We start from the raw sequence: 25,753 nt of genomic DNA on the forward strand, positions 1-25,753 counted from the left end.
TCACACACGCAAAGCCCTCAGAACAGAGCCTGACCCATAGGAGGTGCCCAGTGAACACTAGTTATTATTATCACGCGCTCGTCATTCAAAAAATATTAATGGAGGGTGCACTCGGTGTCAGGTTCTGTTCTAGGAGCTGGGCATACGTCTGTGAACAAGACAAAGATTTCTGCCCTCGTGGGGCTTCATCATGGCCATCGTCACTGCCACCATCACCATTATCATCGTCACCATCATTACAACAGTCATTACCATGATCTTCGTGACCATCATCTCCATCATCATCTCCACCATCATCTCCATCACCGCCATCCCCATCACCGCCACCATTATCACCACCATCACAATCATTATCATCACCTTCACCATTACTGTCACATTACCAGCAGGATAGGCATCACCATCACCAGTATCATCATAACCATCCATTCTCACCTTCACCATCATCGCCACCACCATCCTCATCACCACTATCACCGTCGTCCTCACCAGCCTCACCACCTCACATGGTGCCTGTTGTATTCACACCTCCTCTAGTCCCCCAGAAACATCACTCACATTTTGTTTTTAATTAGATACTTTGGTTTTCCTATTTGGGTTTGGGAGTGTCTTAAGTCCCTCAGACCCCAGATGAGGTCACACATCTCCCCGCAGAGGCCTCTCTTCCTCCTCTGGGGTAGTAGTGGTTGGTGCAGGTGTGCTGGGGGGCCAGGCCACCTCTGCCAGTCTCTTTACAACCTCACCCAGCTGCCCCAGACCCTGGGCAGCCTCCACCAGCTGGGTCAACCCCAGTCCCAGGGCGTGGCGCTCCCGCTGGTCCCGCTCCAGAGCCTGTGTCAGCCTCTGTAGCTGGCTACCCACATCCCTCACAGCGGCCACCAGCTCTACCAGGGCAGGCGGGTCACAAGCCATGACCCTTACAGGTGGCACTGGGGCTTCACATGGGCCAAGGGGGCCTGGGCTCTGACCAGGAGTTGGCCCTAGGCTGAGGCGGTCAGGGGGAGGTTGATCCAAGGTGGGGGCCGTAGGGGACAGGTGGAGGTCAGGGGTCACAGTGGGGTCAGAGGCTGTGTGTGGAGTCTGGGTGGGTGGAGAGGTTACTTTGGGGCTCTGGCTTGTGGGTGGTTTGAAGTTCTCAGGGGACGGTGTGTCTATGCTGGGGGCTGGAGAGGGCCTGCAGGGGCTGGACTCTGTTGCTGGACAGGGCTCTAGGCTCCACATCTGGGACGTGGAGGGGTGAGGGGCCCCCGTGAAGGTCAACCGGGGGTGTGGGCTGGGCTTGACTGTGGATGCTGAAGAGGGAAAGGGAAGTTCTGTTCCCAAGGAAGTTAGAAGGGACCTGGCAGTGACCGTAGGGGTTGAGGTGGGGTGAGGAGTCATGGTGGGGTAAGCAGTGGTGGTGAGGTGAGGGGTCGTGGCAGGGTAAGGTGTTGTGATGGGTTGAGCACTGGTGATGGGAGGAGGGGTTGTGGTGGGTTGAGGGGTCGTGGTGGGGTGAGGGGTTGTGGTTGGGTAAGGGGTTGTGATAGGTTGAGCACTGGTGATGGGAGGAGGGGCTGTGGTGGGGTGAGGGGTTGAGGTAGAGTGAGGGGTGGGGGTGGGGTAAGGGGTAGCGGTGGTGTGAGAGGTCATGGTGGGATAAGGGGCTGTGGTGGGGTGAGAGGTCGTGGTGGGATGAGGGGTCTTGGGGGGTTGAGGGGTCGTGGTTGAGTAAGGGGTTGTGATAGGTTGAGCAGTGGTGATGGGAGGAGGGGTCGTGGTGGGGTGAGGGGTTGTGGTAGAGTGAGGGGTGGGGGTGGGGTAAGGGGTGGCAGTGGGGTGAGAGGTCATGGTGGGATAAGGGGTTGTGGTGGGCTGAGAGGTCTTGGAGTGAGGGGTCGTGGTGGGGTAAAGGGTGGTAGTGGGGTGAGAGGTGGTAGGGTGAGAGGTCATGGTGGAGTGAGGGATGGTAGTGGGGTGAGGACTTGTGGAAGGGTCTGGGAAACTAGAAGGTTCTGGAGTTGTGTTGGGGTATGGAGATGTGTCCCAGACTGGGGTTGTGTCAGACTCTGGTGTCAGCTCTGAGGTAGGGGAAAGGCGGGTCACCACCGCCGGTGCAGAGGGATCAGAGGTCAGTTCTTTGGGCATGGTGGGTGGTGGAGTGGGTGACAGCCCAGGGGTCAGCGCTGGAAACACGGTGGCATCAGGGGTGGACAAGGTAAGGCCAGGGGTTGTCAAGGTGCGGTGAGAGTTCATCCAGGAGGCCGGGTCTGGGCTGGGCGGCAAAGTGGCGGGAGGGTCAGAGGTCACCTCCGGCGTTGAAGCTGCTGTGGGGATGAGCTGCGGCGCGGAGTCAGAGGTCAGGACAGGGCCCGGGGGCCCCGGCGAGGCGGAGGGAGCTGGGGAAGTGGTGGGGGGCGCAGTCCTGGCCGCTGTGGGCCGCAGCCGTCGCCCGGGCCACAGTTTCCTCAGTGAACCTGTTGGAGGAAAGACGGCCGGCGGAGGTCAGTCTGCTCCGCCCACCCCGCGGCATGGTCCGCCTCCTAGGGGTGGGCTGAACAATGGGAAGGCAGAAAGCTTTGTGACGTCATGGGTCGCCGGCAGACTTCATCCGCCCTAGTGACCCACCTCCACGCTTCCTCCATGTCTCCAGGCGCCACCTGGCGTCCTCCCGTCTGGGAGATGCGGAGATGGGCGGCAGGGGGGAGGTGGGATGTGGAGGGGTACCTGGGATGCAAGAGGGGGCCGAAAGGCAGAGATGGGATGAAGGGAGATAAAGAGGGGGAGCGGAGTGGGAGACGGTGCATAGCATGAGGGGGAATCTGAAGGGTAATCTCAGTAATCAAGACAAATCTCTTTACGCCATATTTTTAAACAATCAAAATTAATACAAAAGATCTACAATGAACAAAAAGTCAAAATTTTAATCCAAGACAGGATCCGACCTACCTCACTGGAATCCCCCCGAAAATTGGCTCTGTCAGATCCTGGTGAGGTAGGTCAGATCCTGACTTTAGTTAAAATTTTATTTAGTTCATCGTGGATTGTTTTTGCATTCATTTGTTTTTTTTGTTTTTTTTTTTTTTTTTGCGGTAAACGGGCCTCTCACTGTTGTGGCCTCTCCCGTTGCGGAGCACAGGCTCCGGACGCTCAGGCCCAGTGGCCATGGCTCACGGGCCCAGCCGCTCCGCGGCATGTGGGATCCTCCCGGACTGGGGCACGAACCCGTGTCCCCTGCATCGGCAGGCGGACTCTCAACCACTGCGCCACCAGGGAAGCCCTCATTTGTTTTTTAACCTATGGTATTAAGATCTTATTTATCTTCATTACTAAGTGTTTGGAATGCCCCCAAATTTTAGGCCCGAGTAAAATGAGAAGGCTTACCCTCTTCCAGGCCCTGCTTCCAGGTAAATGTGAATTTTAAGCTCTTTTTACAGATGAGAGAAATAAGGCCAAGAGGGTACGTAACTTGCCCGAGGTCACACACAGTTTGAAAGTTGCAGGGACAAGATCTGAACCCAAGTCCTTTACATACAGAGTCTAGGCCATTAAGTGTCACTTTCTCAGTCATGGAAATGTTCCGTGCTGTCCAATATGGTAGCCACTGGTCACCTGTGGCTTCTGAGCAGTCGAAATGTAGCTAGTTCAACTAAGGAATGAATGTTTCCTTTTTCAATTTTCTTTTTTCTACCTTTGAATGGATTTCTTTTTTTAAATTTTTTAAATTGAAGTATAGTTGATTTACAATGTTGTGTTAGTTTCAGGTGTACAGCTGAGTGATTCAGATATATATACATACACACACATATATACATATTCTGTTTCAGACTCTTTTCCCTTATAGATTATTATAAAATATTGAGTATATTCCATGTACTATACAGTAGGTCCTTCCTTTTTCAAATTTTTGATTCACTTAAATTTAAATAGCCACCTGTGTCAGTAGCTACCATATTGAACAGCACAGCTCAACAAAATTCCGCTTTTCTGCAGGGTCTTTGAGGTGCGTCGTGTCCCCCTGCAGGGTCAGAGGAGCAGTTAAGTAAAGGGCTTGGCCTCCAGCCAGGCTGCCTGGATTTAAACCCCAGCTCCATTACTTCCTAGCTGGGTAATCATGGGCAAGTTACTTACCTGCCTTGAATCTCAGTTTCTTCCCCATTTGTAAACCGTAGATATCCACATACCTCCCTTGTAGAGTAATCATAAGGATTCAGAGCACTTACACAATGCCTAGCGCATGATAAGCGTTCTCATGATTATTTATACTGCCATAGTCACTGATGTCTGTGCCTCAGTTTCTCTTATCAGTGAAATGGGAACAATTATAGCACTTACATCATTCATGTAGGGCTCATGTGGCTGCTACGAGGATTAACACATATAAATATGTTAAAGCATGATACATATAAAGTGCATAAAATAGTGCCTGACACATGGTATATTGCTTGATAAATGTTAACTGTGCCTAGTTATTATTTCAAGAATCTCAGCTTAGTGCGATAGAACAGGGACTCAGTAACCTAGAGTGGTACTGATTTTTAATTTTTCAGACCCAAGGTGCAGAGAGCTAAGCTACTCATACCCCACTGTACGTTGTCATTAATAGTCTCTGCGATGTCTTCTCGTTTTATTTTACTTTTTCTCCTCTTTAACCCCAATCTCCATCCCCTCGTCCTCTCCCATAGGTACCTCCACTCTAGTGTGTTTCACATATGGCCTTAAACATATGTGTGATCTTAAACAATACGGAATGCATAGATGTGTTTATGTTAATATATAAGTGTATGTGTATTTTTGTGTTTGTGCTTTTAATTTCTGCAAATAACATTCTGCTGGAAATCTCATTCTGTTTGACCTTCCCCTCAGTATTATGTTTTTCATACCTATCCATGTTGCTGTGTATATAGCTCGTCATTGCTTTAGCTACTGCATAAAATTCCATCACGTGTAACCATTGCATTTCTCTTCCTTGTTACCCTGCTGTTGGACACTTAACTTGCCTCCAATTCCCTAATACATCCTCACACATATTCCCTTATAAGCCTGTGCAAGAATTTCTCTGGAATATAGATCTAGGAGCAGGATTGCTGGGTAATAACGTATAATCATATTTAATTTCACTAAACACCACTAGGTTGTGTTTATCGAATTGCTACAGTCAGTGGGGATGCCTGTCTCCCCACACCCTCACCTACACTTGGTATTATCTACCTTTCAAATTTTTTTCCATGCTCGTCATTGTTTTAATTTGAATTTTCTGATTCATGATGAATGTGAGCACTTCCAGATATACTCGCTGGGCATTTGGGCTTCGTCTTCTGCAAATCACCTGTTTGTATCTTTTGCCCATTCTCTTATAGGATTTCCTATCATTTTCTTATTTGTCAGAGTGACTTACATGGTATAGGTTAGGGTTTCTCACCCTTGGCACTGTTGACATCCGGGGCTGGATGATTCTTTGCTGTGGGGGATACCTTGTGCACCAGAGGATGTGTAACAACATCCCTGGCCTCTACCCACCAGGTACCAGTAGCCTCCCTGCTCCCAGTCATGACAACCCAAAATGTCTTCAGATGTTGCCAGTTGCCCCCAGTTGAAGACCACTGGTATAGATAATAACCCCTTGTCTCAGGATATATTTCTGCCTGGTCTTTCTAGGGTGAGAGTTGGGTCACCATGGGGAGATCTGGAGTCCACCTCTCCATCCCACCACACAAACACCCTGGCCCCCTCGCCCCAGCCACATGCCTCACCTGTATCCCCACGGACCCTTGGAGCTAGAGAGGGATGGCCTGGGCTCCTGATGGTGCCAGCGGTGCCAGAGGGTCCAGGTATGCCTGCGGTGGGGGTCCCCTTGGCTGGGCCCTCTCCTGAAGGTGTAGCCCATGTCCAGGAAGGCTCATAACCATCCTCGCCACCTTGAGAGATATGGGGAGAACTGAGTAATAACAGTGTTGTGAAGATTTCTTTCCAAGATGCTGGGTTTTAGGAGGACTCCATCAAGAACACAAATTGAAGCTGTCTTCCTGTTCAAATGTCAGCCCACCAAGTGCAGGCATACTCCCTGGGTCCGTGTGTATTCAAAATGTGCTCTAAGATATGGTCACATTCTCATTCGTGATCCATTAGTGTGTGATCGATGCGATTTTTTAATTAAAATATACATCGAAAAAAAGGAAGCAGCATTGCAGAGTTACAGCCCTTGCGAGGCCCAATCACATCCCTTCCCTTTGTCAGAGAAGCCTTTAGTTAATAGTTCCCAGGCATGCCTTTACACCTTAGCTATACAGGTGGGACTCCCTAATGCTATATTGTTTCCGCATGTGTTAGCTTCCTACAACTAGAAAGACTGCACATATACATATATACAGCAAACACCTTCTCACAGCCTGCTTTTTGGCTGCGTTCCTTCCTAGCTGTCTGAGCAAGTCACTTCACTTCTCCACGACTCTGTTTCCTCACCTGTACGATGGGTATCGTGATGGCACCTACTCCATGGGGTCACAGGGCTGGCAAGTGATAAGCTGTCCTTTCAGTTAAATGCATATAACTCTACTTCCTTCTTTTTTTTAACCTTGTGTAATATTCTATTGTATGAACACACAACTGCCGATTTATTTATGCCCCTGTGGACGGGCGGTTCGGTTGTGGCCAGTGTTTTGCTGCAGTGGATTCTTCATGAGTGGGAATTGCTCAACACCTAATTGTGGGACTGCCGTGCGGAAGGCATCTCTCTAGATGTTGTCAAACTGCCCACCTTTATCCCTCATCCTTGCCGCTGAGAGACATTTAAAATTTTTGGCAATCTCATGGGGAGCTGGTGGGCAAAGAAGCTGCAGTTTCCCTACAGATGACCAAACTGAAGCCCAGAGAGGGCAAGGAATTTTCCGAAGGTCACACAGCTAAGGAGCAGCACTGGGTTTCAGACCCAGCAGGTCTATCTGCTTCTGAGCGGCAACCTCTTCCTTTTGGGGGTAGATCTCCTGGGTCTCACCTCACTCCTTCCCTGTTGAGCTTTTATTTAGAATTTGATTCCAAGGTCACTCCCTGCTTCCCCTTGAGGAAGTTACACCCTGCTCTATGCTTCCTGGGTTCTTCAGAGCTAATTCTATCACAGGTTTCTTCCCAGTCTCTGTGGCTGGAGTGGTTATGAGTGTGAATTCTGCAGTCTGAATCCAAGCTCTGCCCTTCGCTGTCCTGACCTCTCTGGACCTCAATTTCCCTACCTGTAAAATGGGGACAAGGATAATACTCATCTCATAATGTTCCACGTGGAGGAGGTGAGTTAAACCATGGGATGCACTTTGGGGACTTCCCTGGTGGTCTAGTGGTTAGGACTCTGCACTTTCACTGCAGGGGGCCTGGGTCCGATCCCTGGTCGGGGAACTAAGATCCCACAGGCCACACGATGCGGCCGCCAAAAAAAACCAAACAAACATGGGATGCACTTAGATGGTGCCTGGCACACGGAGATTATTCAATGAATATCAGCTATTATTGATGCTCTTATTACCACGCAACCTCTAAATGTAATCTGGCATTTTCATTTTTTTTTTTTTTTTTTTTTTGCGGTACGCGGGCCTCTCACTGTTGTGGCCTCTCCCGTTGCGGAGCACAGGCTCCGGATGCGCAGGCTCAGCGGCCATGGCTCACGGGCCCAGCCGCTCCGCGGCATGTGGGAGTCATCCCACCTCCCCACTGGGTGTGGAAACTCCATTAGACATGGCCGTCCATCTGCATAGCCTCGTCCATTCCCGCAGCTGCAAATTCCCTCCTCCCAGGCACTCCTTGGAGCTCCAGGATTGCATATCGCATATTTCGTATCTCCACTTGGGTGTGTCGAACGCATCACTAATGGAGCTCTTAATATCCCCACTCTGGATCCTGCGCACCCACCCCGCAGCGTTCCCTAGTCCAGTAAAAGGCGGGTCCCCATCCCCTACCTCACTCTCTCTCCTCAACCCTCGCACCCAACGCATCACCCGAACCTACCAGCTCAACCCCCGGGATGTAGCTTGAACACCTGCACTTCTCTCAGTCTCCACTGCCACCCTGGTTGAGGCATCCCCCACTCTTACACCTACATCCACCCCCCTGCGGCATCCTGAGCGACTGCTTTGAAAATACACATGTGGGGGACTTCCCTGGCGGTCCAGTGGTTAGGACTTTGCTCTTCCACTGCAGGGGGCATGGGTGTGATCCCTGGTCAGAGAACAAAGATCCCACATGCCACAAGGCGCGCCCCCCCACCCCCCAAAAAAAGAAAGAAAATACACATGTGATCACATCCTCCACAACGTCAAGTGCTTAAAATGCCAAGGGTTTCTGCACATAGAATAAAACCCAGACACTGGCCTCATCCCCAATCACTCTCCCCCTGCCTGGCTCACTCCACTCCTGCCAGGCCAGCATTCTTGCCGGTCTCCCAAGGTCCCACCACAGGGCCTTTGCACATGCTGCTCCCTCTGTCTGGAAGGCTCCTTTAGCTCCCTCCAGGCTCCCCATCACAGCAGATGTCTTTACAATGGACCACAGACCTCACCTCCTGCCATCATCCCCATCAACCACTTCACTTCCGCCCCACTGACCTTACTGCTGTTTCTTGAACCAGCTAAGCACACCCCCATCTCAGGGCCTTTGCATGTGCTGTCCGCTCTCTACAGAACACTCTCCAAACAGATATCTGCATGGCTTCCCCCCTCTCCTTCTTGAGGCTGTCACTTAAATGGCACTTTCTTAGTAAGTCATCTCTTGATCATCCTATTTTAAATTATAACACTTAGCCCTCCCTTCCCCCTCCCTTGCTGTGCTCATCACTGCTATGTTCCCAGGGGTTAGTACTCATGCCTGCCACACAGCAAACATTTCAGACATGAATTAATGTCTGCGTCTCCAAATTCCATCATCCAGGAAGCCTCAAGAAATTTTGCTTCAGTGAAATGGAAAGTGAGAATTCAACCTTCATAAGCTTCCAGCTTCATCTCCTGTTCACTCTCTCTAGACTTACACAGCGGTCTCTCACTGGTTCATTCATTCATTCACTCATTCAACAAGTATGTAAAAAGTCTCTACTAAGTCTCTACAACATAGATCCCGGGGTAGACAGAATGACGCTCCCCAAAGATGTCCAAGCCCTAATCCCCAGAACCTGTGAATATGTTACCTTTCCTGGCAAAAGGGACTTTGCAGATATGATTATGGGTCCAGAACTTGAAATGAAGAGATTATCCTATGTTAATCCAAGTGGACCCAATCTAATCACACAAATCCTTAAAATGAGAGAATCTAACCTGGCTGTAGTGACAAAGATGTAAAGACAAAAGAAGGACCAGAGAGATAGATGCAGCATTGCTGGCTTTGAAAATGGAGGAAGGGGCCATGCGCTAAGGAATGGAGGGGCCACTAGAAGCTAGAAAAGGCATGGGAACGATCCTCCCCTCAAGCCTCAGAAGGAACACAGCCCTGCCCTGCTGACACTTTGATTCTAGCCGGTGATACCCATGTGGGACTTCTGACCTCCAGACCAGCAAAATAATAAACTTGTGTTGTCTAAGCCCCTAATGTGTGGCCGTGTTATGGCAACAACAGAAACTGACATAGCCAAATACAAGACAGCTAAAAGTCTAGCAGAGACAACGTGCCCTAAACAGGCAAGGCAATTTTCTCAACTCCAGCCTCTGCTCCTCTGAGAATCCCCTTCCTCCTGGTGTCTGCTGGTGAAAATGACACCATCTCTTCTGCGAGGTCTTTCCCAATTGCTCTGCTAGAAATAATCACTCCGTCCCTGGGATCCTGCAGCTGTTGCTCATTTACGGTAAATAACTTTTAACGACCAATGTTTTGCGGTTTTAAATGATTTCACACACATTTTGCTCATTGGATTGGGACCTGAGGTCACCCAGCTCGTTGTTCTAATCCCAGCGCAGCCACAGCTGGAACCCAGCGAGCTGTACTACAGAATTCACTCTTGCAATGACTTCAGTTATTCCAGAATCTTTTCCAATCCAACGAGCAAACTGTGCGCGAAATCGTTTAAAATGGATCTCAATAATGGCTCCTAAGTTAAAGTTTAATTTCTCTGAGCCTCATTTTTCCCCCACCTGAAACACAGGGGCAACACCAGGACCTATGTCACCCAGTTGGAATCATGCGTGCCTGGCACAGTGAGCTCTCCTTGACTCTTTGCAGGGCCCTTGGAGCTCCGGTTTTCGTTTTTTCCGGAGGAAGAAACTGAGGTTCAAAGAAGCAGTCATTTTTTTCAAGACCACCTTGCTAACGAGGATAGGAATTCCTGTCTGTCGTTTCCCCTCTCCCCACGCCACCCCGCACCTCCCTCCAAGTCTTCCCATTACTAAGGTTGTACACGTTACCCCTGAGATTTCCATCGTGCAATTCCTAGTTCTGTATTTATTTGTGCCTCGCGCCCAGCATCGGACCTCTCCGCCACGAGGGGGCGCTACGGGATAAGGGAAGTGGCGCCGAGCTGCAGAAAACAAAGCTCAGAAAACCTGGCCACACTGCCAGCTGAGGAGCATCACCTCTGGAAACTGAGCCCTAACTCACAGCTCGGGTGCCCCACACCCCAAATCTCCGTACCTCCAATGCCTGCTCCGCGCCCCCCTACCCTCCCCGCCGGAAAGAGACCAGGCCGAGGCAGACGCCACCCTGTAGGGTCAGCGCACTCTTCACCCGCTTTTATTGCCGCGGCGTGGGCCAGCTGGCCAATCAGGAGGCGCACCGCGTCTGTGACGTCACACGACGCGGGGCGATTGAAGTCTGCCCTGCCCGCCCCTCCGTCCGAGGCCCCGCCCCTCTCGCAGAGGCCCTCGGAGTGCGCATGCGTGTTGAGCGTGTGGGAAACGCGGGAAAAGGTGCGAGGGGCGGGGTCCTGCGGACATGGAGCAGAAGCGGCGACACCTGGGGGGAGAGAGCGGTCGTCGCGGGGGGATGGGGTCGGCAGAGCCGGGGGAAGAAGCCGCCACGCGGGAAATGGTAGGATGGAGAGTCAGCGAGAAGGATGAGGAGACGGAGAAAAAGCTGAGGGGAGAACCGACCCTGGGTTGGGGGGAGGTTGAGCGGGAAACGGAGCGGAGGGCGCGATGGTGAGAGTGAAAGAAAAAGGAAGACTCAAGGGAAAGAAAGAGAAACTGGCCGTGAAAAACGGAGAAACAGCGATGACGGGGTGTGGACTTGGAGAAAAAATGAGAAAGATGGTGAGAGAGGCTGACGAGGCATAGAGACGAGGAGGGGCAGAGAAAGAGAAAGAAAAAAGAGACTCGGAGCTGAAAAGATAAACCGACTGTGAAAAATAGTGAGAAACAGAGACGATGAGCGTGAGAAACTGAAAATGTAAATAAAAAGAGGAGGACACAGGAGAAGAGATGAAGAGAAACTGGCCATGAAGTACAGTGAGAAATAGATACGGGTTGGGGGTGGGGGAATGAGAAATGGAAAATGAAAGAAAAAAGAGCCAGACGCAGAGGCGAAAAGATAAAGAGAAGTTGACTGTGGGGAAATAGAGAAATAGAAATGACGGGAGTATGAACTTGATAAGGAAAGAAAAAAAATTAGAAAGGTGATGAGAAAGAAATGGGCGGTGGAAAAAAAAGTGTTTGAGATGAGGAGGGTGAGAAATTGAAAGGGAAAAATAAATAAATAAAAATTTTAAAATAAAATTAAAAAGTAAAATAAATTCCTTTGGGACTTCCCTGGCGGGTCTGGTGGTTAAGACTCTGCGCTTCCACTGCAGGGGGCGCGGGTTCATCCCTAGTCAGGGAACTAAGATTGCCTGTGCCACACAGGCGAGGCCAAAAAGAGAGAGAGAGAGAGAATGTGAGAAACAGGAGCAGAGGGTGATCAAGAGGGACCCTGAGCACGGATAGGACAGAGATCTCACACACTCACACACCACACACACACACAGAGGAAGGTAGAGAAATGGGCAACATCTGAGGGGGGTCAAGGCCCCTGACAGCAGAGATGGAAGGAGGGAAGCAGGTGACAGCGAGACAGAGGCGGAGGGGCAGAGAGGGACAGAGCTGAGGGGCTGGAGGCTGCTCCCACTGGCCAGAGGAAGGGGGTCCGGCTGAGGACAGAGCCCTCGACCTGGATGTCCCCACCCCGCCTCTGAGCCATAGCCCGACCCTGACCAGAGCGTGAGCTGGGAGAACAGGTTTGAGGGGCTGGGGTGGGGAGACAACGTGGTGACAGGGTGGGCCTCGGCTGTGAGGTCTGGGGGGATTTCCGTCGAGGCTCCAGATCGAGGGGCACGGGCTCCCAAGGCCCCGGTTGGTTTACAGGAGGACTGTGGGCTGGGCTTTGCTGAGCCTGGTCGGATTCCCCGCAAATCGCACCGCAGGGGGTGGGGATGGGGTCTCCTTCAGGCTCTGGAGGGCAGTGCTACTGCTGAGTCCAAGAAGGGAATGTTCTTAGAGTCTCTGGAGCCGAGGAAAACCTGTCTGGGGTCTCTGAGACCCAGGCCAGCTCATTTAGGAGGATCTTTCTGGAAGCCCGGCAGGGAGGTGCACAGAGGTTTATGGAGGGCCCCTGCCCACCCCGGCCATGCCCCTCACCTGTGCTTGGAAGGCGCCTCGTCGTTGGGGAGGGGGCCCCTGTGCTCCCAGCTGTGCCCCGGGGGAGAGTGTGTGCAGGCACCGCTGCAGCGGTGGTCCCCTTGGCCAGGTCCTCTCCTGAGGTGGGGTCCCAGGTCCAGGGGGGATAGTCTTCCTCATCTGCATAGCCTTGGGAGAAATTGGGGAAGGGGACAGCCCCGACCCGTCTCAGAGGTCCTTGCTGTTGCTCCGAAGTCCCCTTCCCGAATCTCCTGGAGTGACTCTGGGTCCCCACCCCCATGCCACCCTGACTCCTTGGCCACTGACCCCCCGCCCCCCGCCGTACCAGTGCAGGTGAGCCCCACGTCCTCCTCGTGGTCACAGTTGTGCTGTCCCCACGCCCTAGCGGGGCAGTCGCTCAGCGAGGCCTCACTTCCCTTGCAGCCCACGTCATCCAGCCAGATGGGCCCGGTGCCAGGGCCGTAGTGGGTTTTGCCCACTCGGGGCCGAACCCTTCCGCAGCCCAGCTCCCAGCAGGCCACCATGCCATCCCGCAGGTCCCAGCTGTCATCACACACTGTCCCCCAGCGTCCAGCGTGCCACACCTCCAGACGCCCGGCACACCGGTTGGGCCCATCAGCCAGACGAACCCGGAACAGGCCTGCTGGTAGACAGCCCAGATCAGGAGGGGTCAGCAGGGTTTAGGAGGGGTCAGCCTCACCCTCCACGTTCCTTCCTCTCACCTGATGCCCCAGTGGGGGAGGGGGCTGGGTCTTTGGAGGACTCTGGAGTACCTACTCCTGGGATCTCGGCCGATGGCTCCACGGTGGCCTCAGAGGTCAGTTCTCGGGGGCCCTGGGTGGTCGGTGTTGCCAGGGTCTTAGAGGTCCGTTCCCGGGGGACCCGGGGAGTCCGCATTTCGGTGGTGTGTGAGGTCAGCCTGTGAGGGTCCTCCGTGGTCAGCCTGGTGGTAAACTCGGAGGTCGGTCTTCGAGAGGCCTCAGTGGTCAGAGTGGTGGTGGTCAGTGAGGTCAGTTCTGGGGGACTCTGGGTGCCCGTGGCCCTGGAGTGCTTAGGGGTTGATATCACGGCGGGCTGAGTGGTCGGCCTCTTTGCGTTTTTGGTCATCCACTTCTTTGTGCTTTTGGGTATCTTCCCTGGGGCCTTGGTGGTGGTTTTCTCAGGAACGCCGGGGGTCCGCCTCGCAGAAGGCTTGGTGGCCAGCTCCCCCGGGAGCCAGGCATCTGGATCTCTACCCAGGCCAGGGATCCAGCTCCAACTGAAGGGGTCTGAGATGGAGTCCAGGCCGGGGGTCCCTGGCAGACAGGAGGGGAGGACAGGGGAGACAGCAGACACCGTGATTGTCCTTCTCTCTCATCTCCCCTACAGACAACCACCAAGTTCCCATGCATTCATTCACATCATAGACGTTTACAAAGCATCTCCTACAAGCTGGGCCCTGTGCCAGACCTGGGGCATACGGTGGCCAGCCACAGCCGGCACCATCCCACCTCTGGGCACTTACAATCATGATGTGACTGCCCCCCTTCACCCCGTCACACTGACCCATCCTCTCCATCTGCCCAGCCACTGCCTGGCTTCCTGTACCCTCTGACTGGTCTTCCCCCACACCCCGTGTGTGGGGGGAAGTCTCACCGCCCACCAGGGTGGTACCAGGCCACTGCCCAGCTCAAAACCCTTCTGTGGCTCCCGTGGCCCTCAGGAGGGGAGGGAAAGGGGAAAGTGCCTTAGCTTCAGGCAGAATGGTTGACTCCATCCTCCCAGCTGCCACGGCTCACCTTACGTCTTTCTGATCAGCACGGGGAAGGCGGCAGACACCATGGGCGATGCCAAGGGTTACTGATGCAGGACAAGGGTTAATCTTGTCCAAAGAAAGGTTTGGCCCTTTGCCCCTGGCTGCCGGGGGGAAGGGGGAAGCTCCAAGCCCTTTCACCGTCCTGCCTGGTAAGAGTGTGTTGTTTCCCTGTGGGGCCAGAGCCACCTAAATCATCTCTGCTAACACTGTGACTTAACGGGGCGCCAGTGGGCCACCAGCCACATCTCATGACTGAGCTCCTATAAACACTTTGACGCCAAGGCTGGGAGATCGTCCCTGGTTGGCAATACTTCACGTGCGTTGTCATGCGTCGTCGCTGGGAGAATTAAGTGAGGAAGCTCCACAAGGGTCTCTCCTGGACCCAGCCCCACATGCCTCTTCCCTCAACTGACTTTTTAAATTTTTGGCTGCGTTGGGTCTTCGTTGCTGTGCTCGGGCTTTCTCTAGTTGCAGTGAGCAGGGGCTACTCTTCGTTGCGGTGCGCGGGCTTCTCATTGTGGTGGCTTCTCTTCTGGCGCAGCACGGGCTGTAGGCGTGCGGGCTTCAGTAGTTGTGGCTCGCGGGCTCAGCAGTTGTGGAGCGCGGGCTTAGCTGCTCCACAGCATGTGGGATCTTCCCGGACCAGGGATTGAACCCGTGTCCCCTGCATTGGCAGGCAGATTCCTAACCACTGTGCCACCAGGGAAGTCCTGATATGGACCATTTTAAAAGTCTTTTTGCGGTACGCGGGCCTCTCACTGTTGTGGCCTCTCCCATTGCAGAGCACAGGCTCCGGACGCGCAGGCTCAGCGGCCACGGCTCACAGGCCCAGCCGCTCCGCGGCACGTGGGATCTTCCCGGACCGGGGCACGAACCCGCGTCCCCTGCGTCGGCAGGCGGACTCTCAACCACTGCGCCACCAGGGAAGCCCAAAATTCTTTACTGAATTTGTTACAACATTGCTTCTGTTTTATGTTTTGGTTTTTTGCCTGCGAGGCATGTGGGATCTTAGCTCCACAACCAGGGATTGAACCTGCACCCTCTGCATTGGAAGGCAAAGTCTTAACCACTGGACCGCGAGACAGCTTTTCTGATTGTTGTGAAGCCTTCTAGAAAACTATGGAACCCGAGGGTGGTCTTGGGGACCTCCCAAATGATAATGTGTCACACGGGTTTGCAGCGATTTGTCGGGGCGTCTCTTTCTCACAGTGCACTGTGAGCCTCTTGAAGGCCAGGGTTGCGTTCGTTGCATTCTGAGGACCCAATACCTAGCTCAGTGTCTGGCGCTGGATAAATAACGGCAAATGAATGAACACGGGCCAAGCCTGAGTCTACTTCAAGTGGCCCTCCCGTCACACGGGCTTCTTGCCATCTCCCGGTGCCCCATGCCTGCTTCCTTTCCTCTTCCTTTTCAGCTTCCCTCTAGGTGGGAGACTTCCTTGATTCTTGGCGGGAAGAAGAGGAGGAAGAATCCCAGCTGTGCCGCTTAGCTGCTGTGAAACCTCTCTGTGCCTCAGCGTCTTCATCAGTAAAATGGGCATAACATCCACCAATTTGGACGCATCGTGAGGTGTGAATACGGTCACGGGCGGGGGCTTAGGAGGTGAGCGCTCAATCGATGTTAGTGCCAATGTTAGTTCCCGTTCCCTCCTCCAGGAAGCCCTCCCGGAGCCAGCGAATGGCCAGGGCCTCCTTACCAGTGCAGGTAACTCCAACGTCCTCGTTGTGAGCACAATTGTGCTTCCCCCAGGGAGCGGCAGGGCAGTCAGCGAGGGAAGCCTCGGTCCCCACACACCTCACATCGTCCAGCCAGATGGGGCCGGCGCCCCAGCCGAAGCGGCCGGCAGCAGGGTCTGGCTGCCGAGGTCCACCGCAGCCCAGCTCCCGGCAGACCACAGCCGAGTCCCGCAGGTCCCAGCTGTCGTCACACACGGTCCCCCAGCGCCCACCGTGCCACACCTCCAGCCGGCCTGAGCACCTGCTGGGCCCGGCCACCAGGCGCAGCTGGGGGGACCCTGGGGTGGGAGAGACCCAAAGAATTCGAGTCAGACCTTCCTCCACCTCCGCTCCACCTTCCTTCCATTCATCCACCCTTCCTTCCCAGCAGCAAGTGTTTATCCAGGCCTGTGCCGTGCCATCGTCTGCATCAGGCACAGGAATAAAGAGTCAGGGATAGGGAATTCCCTGGCGGTCCAGTGGTTAGGACTCCGTGCTTTCACTGCCGAGGCCCGGGTTCAATCCCCGGTTGGGGAACTAAGATCCCACCAGCCTCGCGGCACGCCAAAAAAAAGAAAAAAAAAAAGTCAGGGATAAAGGGTGGTTCCTCGGAAAGCTCAACTCAGAATTGCCATATGATCCAGAAATTCCACTCCTAGGGATATATATACCCAAGATGAGGTGAAAAAGGGCATTCAGTCAGATACCTGTATGCAATAATGTGGAAACAACCCGAGTGTCCATCAATGGACGAATGGAATGGATGAGCAAAACGTCGTCCATCCAATTGATGGAATACCATTCAGCCGTCACAAAGAAAGAAATTCTCACACACTCCACCATATGGATGAACTCGGAGAACATTATGTTCTGTGAAATAAGCCAGACACAAACGGTCCAGTACTCTACGATTCCGTTTACACACAGTGCCTGGTTGGCAAATTCACAGACAGAAAATCAGATGGTGTGTGCCAGGGGCTGGGGAGACGGAGGGGAGGGTATGAGTGTTTAGTGGGTCTGGGGTGTCTGTTCGGGATGATGAAAAGGTTCTGGAGATGGTGATGGCCGCACAACATAAGTGTATTTTTTACGACTAAACGATATGCTTTAAAATGGTTAAAATGGGACTTTCCTGGCAGTCCAATAGTTAGGACTCTGCGCTTCCACGGCAGGGGGCGCAGATTTGATCCCCGGTCGGGGAAGTAAGATCCGCATGCCGTGTGGCACAGCCAGAAAAACAAAAAGTTGTTGAAATGGTCAATTTTACGTTGTGTGTATTTTACCATAATTTTTAAAAAATAAAGAAAGCGGGCTGTGGAACAAGTTGCCTTCATTTGAGTCCTGGCTTTCAGACTTTTTAGCTGCGTGGCCTCATCTGTAACGTGGAAACCAGACGGTACCTACCCTGCCAGTGGCTGGTAGTTTTACCTGATGAAAGGGCTTGGAACAGCACTGGTCATGTGAGCCAGTGACAGCTGAGTCTATGGCAGCTGTTATCATTATTATTATTATTATTCAGAAAAAGGGGAAGCAGCCAATAGTGATCAAGTTCCCACTTTTTCAGCCTTTGGCAACCTTGAGGAGATGGCTGTATTAATCATGGCTTTTTATTTGCGGTACCTGATGCTTTGACATCTCGGGGCCTTGCTGACACTGGAGGGATTGCCAGAGACAGGAATCCCAGGAAACCACTGGAGTGTGCCCTTCATATGCAACCAACCCACCCAAGAGCCCTCACCCACCACCTCGTCTCAGGCTCACACTCCCCGGCCTCCATCCACCTGCCCCATCACCCCAGGGCATGTACCCGACAACCAGGAGCAGCGCCTACGCTCCAGAGCCCGCCGAAATGATGCAAACCAGCCCATCCGGAGTCATCTCACCCTGCCTTGTCCATCCCTCCCGATGAAGCCACACTCCAGGCTTTTCCCACCGTCGCCCCTCGCTCCCTCTGCCTCCTGCTGGACCCTGGTGCTTCCCGTGTGGCCCTGTGTCGTGTGCGGGCTGTGCCCCCTCCTCTTGGGAATTGTGAGAAACCAACTATCTCTGCAGTGACAGTGGTCTCACCTGTTGGCCGCACCACACAGCATGCGAGACCATAGTTCCCCAACCAGGGATCAACCTGCGCCCCCTGAAGTGGAAGCGCAGAGTCTTACCCACTGGACCACCAGGGAAGTCCCTAGAGCCTGTATTTTAAAACAACATCACTGACTAGTTCTTTCGATACTTGCGAGAAGGAGGCGGCCCTGTGAGTTTCAAGACAGCCGGAGCAGAGCATTAGACTAAGCAGGGGCCTTCTGAGTGTGGGCTCCGTCTCCTCCCCTCCACCCTTCCCTCTCCCCGAGACCTCTGAAGCAGTGAAGGAGGCACTTGGGGGCTGTGGGGAGTGGCGGAGCGGCAGGAAACAGAAGCTAAACCCCTACTCGGCGACAAAAAAGAACAAAATAATGCTGTTTGCAGCAACACGGATGGACCTAGAGATTGTCATACTGAGTGAAATAAGTCAGACACAGAAAGACAAATATCAGATCATATCACTTATATGTGGAATCTAAAAAAGGGGGTATAAATGAACTTATTTACAAAACAGAAGTAGAGTCACGGATATAGAAAACAAACATGGCTACCAGGGGATAAGGGGAAGGAGAAATAAATCGGGAGCTTGGGATGGACATATACACGCTACTATATATAAAAGAGGTAATAAGGCCCTACTGTATAGCACAGGGAGCTCTACTCAGTACTCTGCAATGGCCTACATGGGAAAAGAATCTTTAAAAAAAAGCAGCAGCAGCTAAGCCCCACATTTGGGGTGCGGGGAGCAGGAGGGACTCACCAGCTTCAGGCCCAGGCTCCTGAGGGGCCGCAGGGGAAGCGGGCGGAGGTGAAATGCCTGCTATCCGCGCAGCCTGGCTCACCGTGGGGGGCGGGGGTCTGGATGCAGTTTCCCTGGGCCTGGAGCTGTTGCTGCCCACCGCGGGGGCCACGGGAGGGACATATCCCAGAGGCATACCTGGGGCGTGAGAGGGAAGAGGTGACCACCACCCACTGCTGTGCTACAGGCAGTTCCCCACACCTGCCACCCCAGGACCCCCGATGGAGACTGAGGTTTCACGATGAGCAAGACATGCGGCAGGTGGGCTGCTGGACGGAGGGAGTGCGGGGCCCTGGGGTACACCTCCGGAAAACACACGAGACACCCCAGCTCTCACCCCTCCACTCGAGGCCCCCCGCTCTGGCCTCTCCCCCAGGGCCCCCTCACCGTCACACACGGCCCCAGCGTCCTCTCGGTGATGACAGTCATGCTGGCCCCAGGGCCGCGCAGGGCAGAAGTGCAAGGCCGTCTCGTTTCCCCGACAGCGAAGATCGTCCAGGAGGATGGGTCCAGCCCCCTCCCCGAAGAAGGCGCCTCCAGGGGCAGCCAGCGCGCCCCCGCAGCCCAGCTCGTGGCAGGCCACAGCGGCGTCCCGTAGGTCCCAGGCATCGTCACACACGGACCCCCAGCGCCCGCTGTGCCACACCTCCAGGCGGCCCGCGCACCCGTGGGGGCCGTCTGCCAGACGCAGCCTGGGGGCCGGGCCTGGACGTGGGGAGAGGGAGAACAGACAGACGGGAAACTGTGACGGATGAGCCGCTTTAGGCCACACACACAGGAAACTGTGATGGACGAGCAGGTACTGAGCTATGCATGCAGGTGACTAGGATGGGTGAGCAGGTACAGGCTATGTGTGGTGTTCCGCTTCACGCCCAAGATGGGGCTGGAAAGCAGCCATTCCATCTTCAGTTTGCAAGTGAGGGAAAGACTCTGAGCTGGGAAGTCGCTCTCCAAGAGTTCAACTCTGGTCTATCCACTGCCCCCCATGTCCCTGCCTCCCCAGGGATGAGCCCTGAGGACGCTGGCCCTGATGCCCTCCACCCACCTCCCCAGGCAGGTCCCCACTCCCCAGCTGCCTTCTCCAGCCTGTAAAGCAGGGCTTCTCAGCCTTAGCATCCCTGACACGGGGGGTCAGGTCATTCTCTGCTGTGAGGGGCCATCCTGTGCACAGTAGGATGTCCAGCAGCATCCCTGGGCTCCACCCCCAGATGCTGGCAGCACCCCCAGTGCCCCACACAGTCATGACAACCAGAAATGTCTCCATATCATCCGGGGAGTGCGGTTGAGAACCACTAGTCTAGATGTTAACCTCTTGTTGGTTTGGGGGTACATTTCTGTTGGGTCTTTGTGGGGTGAGAGTTGGGTCACCTCTGGGGAGTGTGGAGTCCATCTCTCTAGCCTGCAGTCAGTGTCTAGAGAAAAGGACAGGCCAGAGAGGGTGAGATACTCCTGCCTGCATCACCCAGCTGTGAGTGACACGCTCCCTCATGGGGCTGCCCTGAGGAGCAGAGATGTTGGTAAGATACCAAGCCCCCGGGCCCCTCAATGGGGTTCACTTCTTCTCCCCAACAGCTTCTACTCCCGCTGGAGACTCAACTCACCTCCTGGGAACTGGGCTTCAGAGGCCCCATTTCTGCCCCCATGTGCTTCCCACGGAGGCACCACCATCACTGCCTCTGGTCCACCAATCTGTGCCCCGACCTGTGTCCCCTTGGTCTCCATCCCCACCACACCCTACACGCTAGATACCCAGATCCATCTGTGTAGTGGGACAGACATGGCAGTCAAGTTCTGGGCCACCTGCTTTACATCTCTGAGCTTCTGTCTTGCATCCGTGAAGGGTGGGGCGAGGACATCCACCCAGGAGGCCAGGCAGGTGGGGGTGAGGCCCAGAGCTGGCTCCCAGCTTCCTCTGTAGCTCCCTCTCCCCTTTCCCAACCACCGACTGAAACATTTCCTGCCCCCTGTGCAGGTAGGTGGGCAGGCTCCTCTAGTGGGTGCAGTCCTTGAACTTTCCTACCCCACACCTGTGGGCCACCCCTGCCTCCTAAAAGTCAGGAGAGTGAGAACTGGGTCTGTGCCCGTTGTGGATGGGGCTTAATGAGTGTGAAAAGAAGGAAGGAGGGAGAGAGAGAAGGAAAGGAGGAAGGGAGTAAGGAAGGGAGGGAAAGGGGAGGGAGGGAGGGGAGGGAGGAAGGGAGGAGGGAAGGGGATTAGAGAGCTCCTTAAAGTTGAGACCTCGGTGAGTGGGGAGGGGGCGTGGCCCTGGGGGAGGGGTCTGGGGAGGCGGGCACATACCGGTGCAGACCAGTCCTGCGTCCTCGCTGTGGTCACAGTTGCTCCGGCCCCAGGGGCTTCGGGGACAGTCCCGCAGGGCCTGCTCCCCGCCTCCGCACCCCACGTCGTCCATCCACACGGGCCCTGCGCCCGGGCCGAACCGGGCCCCGCCGGGGGCGGCCAGCGCACCCCCGCAGCCCAGCTCGCGGCAGGCCACGGTGGCGTCCCGCAGGTCCCAGCCGTCGTCGCACACCGTGCCCCAGCGCCCGCCGTGCCACACCTCCAGGCGGCCGGCGCACCCGTGGGGGCCGGAGACCAGGCGCAGCCGCTCTGGCGGGCGGGCGGGGAGAGGGGCAGTCAGGGGCCTCGTGCGAGGCAGCTGGGGATACGCGGATTCAAGCCGCGGGGGGGGTGGGGGTGGGGGGCGGTCAGTGGCCTGAGATGGGCCTGCCAGCCGGCTGTTAAGGGGAGAGCCAGGATCTGAGCAGGCCAAGGGCCTGGGTCCCGGGAGTGGACACCCGGGTCTCCTGACCGGGTGGGGAGCCTGGGCCTGACTGTGAATCCCCGGGGGATGCAGTGCCCCCGCATACCTGGGGGGGGGTGTCCCAGTTTGGTCCAGCGGGCCTAGCGCCTCACCCCATCCGGATTTGTTGCAGAGGGGAGGCCTGCGCGGACTTACCCTGACGGGGGGCTCCGGCAGTCAGCAAAGGGGCCCTAGTGGACTTGGTGGGCTTGGGCGGCCGGGGGCTCTTCTTCCGGGAGCCGCTCTGGGGGGTCCCGGCTGGGCGGGGGGCTGGGTGAGGAGACAGCAGGGAGGGAGATCGGCAGCTGCACCTCCTGGGGCCGCAGGTCAGTCCCGAGAGTTCCCAGGGGTCCGAAGGGGGCCTTGGCGGGGGCCCTCGGGATTGTGGAGGAGACGGGCCTCTCTGTCCCTTCTCCCTCACAGCCGAAGCTGGAGACGGGGCACATGTGGGGGGGGCTCACCAGGCATCACCGGGGCCTCCTCAGAGCCGGGGCTCAGCTCCCCAGACAGCCCCGGCCAGGGGTCCCCATCCAGGACTGAAGGTGAGTCGTCCCAATCCCTGGAGTCCGACACACGCTGACCTTCGGGAGAGCAGCGTGTGGCTGGACCGCACTGGCTCTGTTTTGTCAGCCCCATCTCAGGCCTGCGGCCCCACCCCCTCCCCTCTTTGCATGGCTGAGCTTTGTCCCACTCACAGGAACGCGCCCAAGCCAGAGAGGTTCCCTATCAGCTTTTACCCTTGCCTTGTCTGATACGAAAACAGGAAGGATGCCTTTTGTTGACATAGAGGATTAATGGTCCATGAGGAATGATGGTCATAGACCCCCTGGGGGAAGGAAAACATGCTTCTCCCTTGGTACTCAGATTCTGTCTCTAGCGTTGGCCCCTTTAAATCTTCCTGCACCCTTTGCGGTGGTGCACAGCACAGCTGCAAATAAATGGATCGCTGCCCACCAGATCCATCCTGCCTGTATGAGTTCCCCACAGTAAACTTCAGAGTTGTTCTTTACTGCCTTGTTTATTGGTCTCAAAGTTCCCTCTCAGTTTGGAAGATATTACTCAATATCCCCGCCATGCGATCCCCAGATGCTATAAAGAGGGCAGGCCCTGAGTGAGGCAGGAACCCTCCAAGGTAGTGGTAAATCCTGGCTTTGCAGGGGGTGTCAGGGGTGGGGTGTCAGGGGTGGGGTGTCTGGACTTCTGGATTCTCAGAGTTACTGGACTGAGGACTTGTGTCCCTGGGTCGTCTCTGAAGCAATGTCCCTTGGAGGGGGTCGAGGGCCCCTTACCTGCACAGACGACGCCTGCGTCCTCCTCATGGGAGCAGATGTGGGCCTTCCAGCCGCGGTGGGGGCAGAGGCCCAGCTGCTGCTCACCGCCCCGGCAGGCCAGCTCGCTCAGCCACACGGGCCCCGCGCCCTCCCCGAAGAAGGCGCCTCCAGGGGCAGCCAGCGCGCCCCCACAGCCCAGCTCGCGGCAGGCCACAGCAGCATCCCTCAGGTCCCAGCCATCGTCGCACACGGTGCCCCAGCGCCCGCCGTGCCACACCTCCAGGCGGCCCGCGCACCCGTGGGGGCCATCGGCCAGACGCAGCCACTCTGGGGAGGACAGAGGAAAGGCTGTGATGTCCTGGAGACCCTGGGGCCAGGGGGAGGGTACGGGCTGGGTGCTGTCTTGCAGGGCATCACCGGGAGGCCAGTGTCCTGGCCGCTAACGGGGAGCCCAACTGCTGGGTACCCAGGGGAGCAGTGGTGCCCCGTAGGAAGAAGGAGGCTGTCGCCCAGGTGGTCCTGGGGGAAGTGGTGCCCGAGGTCACAGGCGGATGGGGGCGAACAGGGTCCCACTGGAGGGTGAGGCTGGGCACGGGGTGGGCCTGCAGCTGAGTGAGGCCAGATGGAAGTGTTTGGGGCCACTTACCAACAGCCTGGATCCCCATCAGAGCCACTGGAAGGGAGGTTGGAGGGGTGGACAGAGTGAGGCCTCATGCCTCTGAACCAGAAACCCCGCGGCTGGGAAGCAGGACTCTGGGTGGAGGGCCTGGCGAGGTTCAGGTCCTTGAGGTGGGCGGGGCCCCAGATGCCTCAGGGCAGGCGCCCAGGCCCTTTGCACTCCCCCAGGGGCCTGACTAAAGGTCAAATGATGGGTGACCCCCCACAGGATCAGGGCTGGTGGGGTGGGGGGGGGTAGGAGGTAGGTCTCTGGGGCTCCTAAGAGGGTAGGACGGGGGTGCCAGAGGCTGGGTCCCTGGGGGATCAGGCAAGGGAGGGCCAGATGTCCTGTATCCCCCAAGCAATAGGGATGAGGCCCCGGAAGTCTGAGGCTCTCCAGTGGGTGAGCTCAGGGGTCAGAGGGTGGGGCCCAGGCCCGAGTCCCCGAGGAGAAGGGTCACTCACCGAGGAGGCAGGCCAAGACCCTCATGTCTGCAGAGTCGGGTTGGGGATGGGGTGAACAGGGAGAGGAGCAGGAGAGGGGAGGAGCTAGCGGCCACAGGAGGGGGGAAGGGAGGGAGAGAGGGAGGCTCCTGCCAGAGGCGCCCGGGACCTGGGGAGGAGCAGGCAGCGGCTGGACGCTCTGCCAGGAGGAGGAGAGGCTGCCGAGGAGGCAGCAGGGGATGGGAGGGGGGGCGGGGAGGGGGCTGGCCGGCGACTGAGGCCTGGGGAGGAGGGCGGTGGCAGGCAGCAGGGAGGGTGTCCAACTGCAAACACCCACTGGGGAGCCGGCCTGGGGGCAGCAGGCTGCAGGGAAGCATCCAGGCAAGGGCGTATGCTGGGGAACAGGGGTGCACGGGTGGGGTGCCCATCCATCTGCCTCCTCTCTTGTCCAGCCAGGGAAGCGTGCTGGGACCAGAGAGCATCAAGGATGGATTCACATCAGATGCCGGGGTTGGGGACCTGGCACAACTGGGGCTCCCGGTGCAGCAAGAGGGCTTGCAGCCAGACACCAGGAAGAACTTCCTGGATTGGGAAAAGAGACAGAGAAACTCCTCTCTCCATCCCCCCCCCGCCGTGGATCTGCACGCAAAAGTCCCCAACCTCCTGTCTGAGGGAGCCGTGGTTGAACTTGCGTGTCTCCCGAGGAAACTGGGGTCAGGGGTTGGGGGACCAAGGGTCAAGGCTTGGGTGAGGGAGGGCGACTACACACCCCCCCCCACACACACTCTCACTCTCTCTCTCTCTCTCTCTCTCTCTCTCTTCCTGCACTAAGCAGCTGTGAGGCGGAAAAACTTCGGTAATGGGGAGCCTGAGTCAGAGGGCTGGCAGGGAGCAGGGCTGCCTTGAGCTCATTGCCTCCCCTGCCCCGAGTCCAGCACCCCCGCTGCCAACAATTAATGTCAACCTCGGGGAAGGAGGAGCCAGACGGAAGGGGGGCCTCGGAGATGGACTGGAAAAGGCATCAGAGAGAGGGAGACAGGCGCACAGCAGTTTCAGGCTTTATTAACAAACGGGTGTTAAAAACCAGATGGGTCTGCCTGCCCCTCTGGGCTCTCACCTTCCCGGGGAGAGGCTGGCCGGGAGGGCAGCACTGAGCCCACCACCCCCCTCCCTCCCCTGGGGCTCTCGAGGCAGACAACCCTCCCCTGCAGAGGCCCCTCACCCTCTCTCTGCCTCTGCAGCCTCACCCACTCCAAGCACAGCATCAAGCCCCACCCCATTCCCTGGGGGCCTTGTCCCTGTTTGGGGTGCCCCTGCTTAAGTCCTAACCCTGGTCGGGGTGGGGGGCAGGCTTGCTCGGCCTCCTCTCCTCCTGCCCCACGTCTCTCCCAGGCTCATAGCACAGACGGCACAGGCTTGACAGGCAGATGGGGAGACTTCTCAGTGCAGACAGAATCTGAGGCAGGGGTTAGATGGGCCGACCTCTCTGAGAAGTTCAAACATTACAGACAGACGTCAGGCTGTGGTGGGGTCTCTTGCCCTCTGCAGGCCTCAGTTTCTGGGCCCTGGGTGGGCTGGGGATTCATGGAAGGACGGTGTGAAAGTGTCTGCACACAGTAGGTGCTCACTAAGCGCTGGTTTTCC

At 56.0% G+C, this 25,753-nt stretch overlaps 1 protein-coding gene across 1 annotated transcript; it reads right to left on the bottom strand.

Annotated features, from left to right (window-relative positions):
• Positions 1–636: 636 nt before the first annotated feature.
• On the bottom strand, positions 637–24,155 carry SSC5D (scavenger receptor cysteine rich family member with 5 domains). The gene is made up of 14 exons (XM_065898770.1): positions 24,131–24,155; positions 23,655–23,681; positions 23,027–23,335; positions 22,199–22,318; positions 21,894–22,007; positions 21,236–21,544; positions 19,325–19,642; positions 18,899–19,075; positions 16,044–16,361; positions 13,274–13,846; positions 12,877–13,191; positions 12,552–12,719; positions 5,733–5,897; positions 637–2,456 (listed from the first exon to the last, which is right to left on the bottom strand). The coding sequence occupies exons 1-14, from the start codon at positions 24,153–24,155 to the stop codon at positions 637–639; spliced, it is 4,758 nt and encodes a 1,585-aa protein (XP_065754842.1).
• Between the last annotated feature and the right edge of the window lie 1,598 nt (positions 24,156–25,753).

Source organism: Phocoena phocoena, chromosome 20, assembly GCF_963924675.1.
Source record: "Phocoena phocoena chromosome 20, mPhoPho1.1, whole genome shotgun sequence".
Lineage (NCBI taxonomy): Eukaryota > Metazoa > Chordata > Mammalia > Artiodactyla > Phocoenidae > Phocoena > Phocoena phocoena.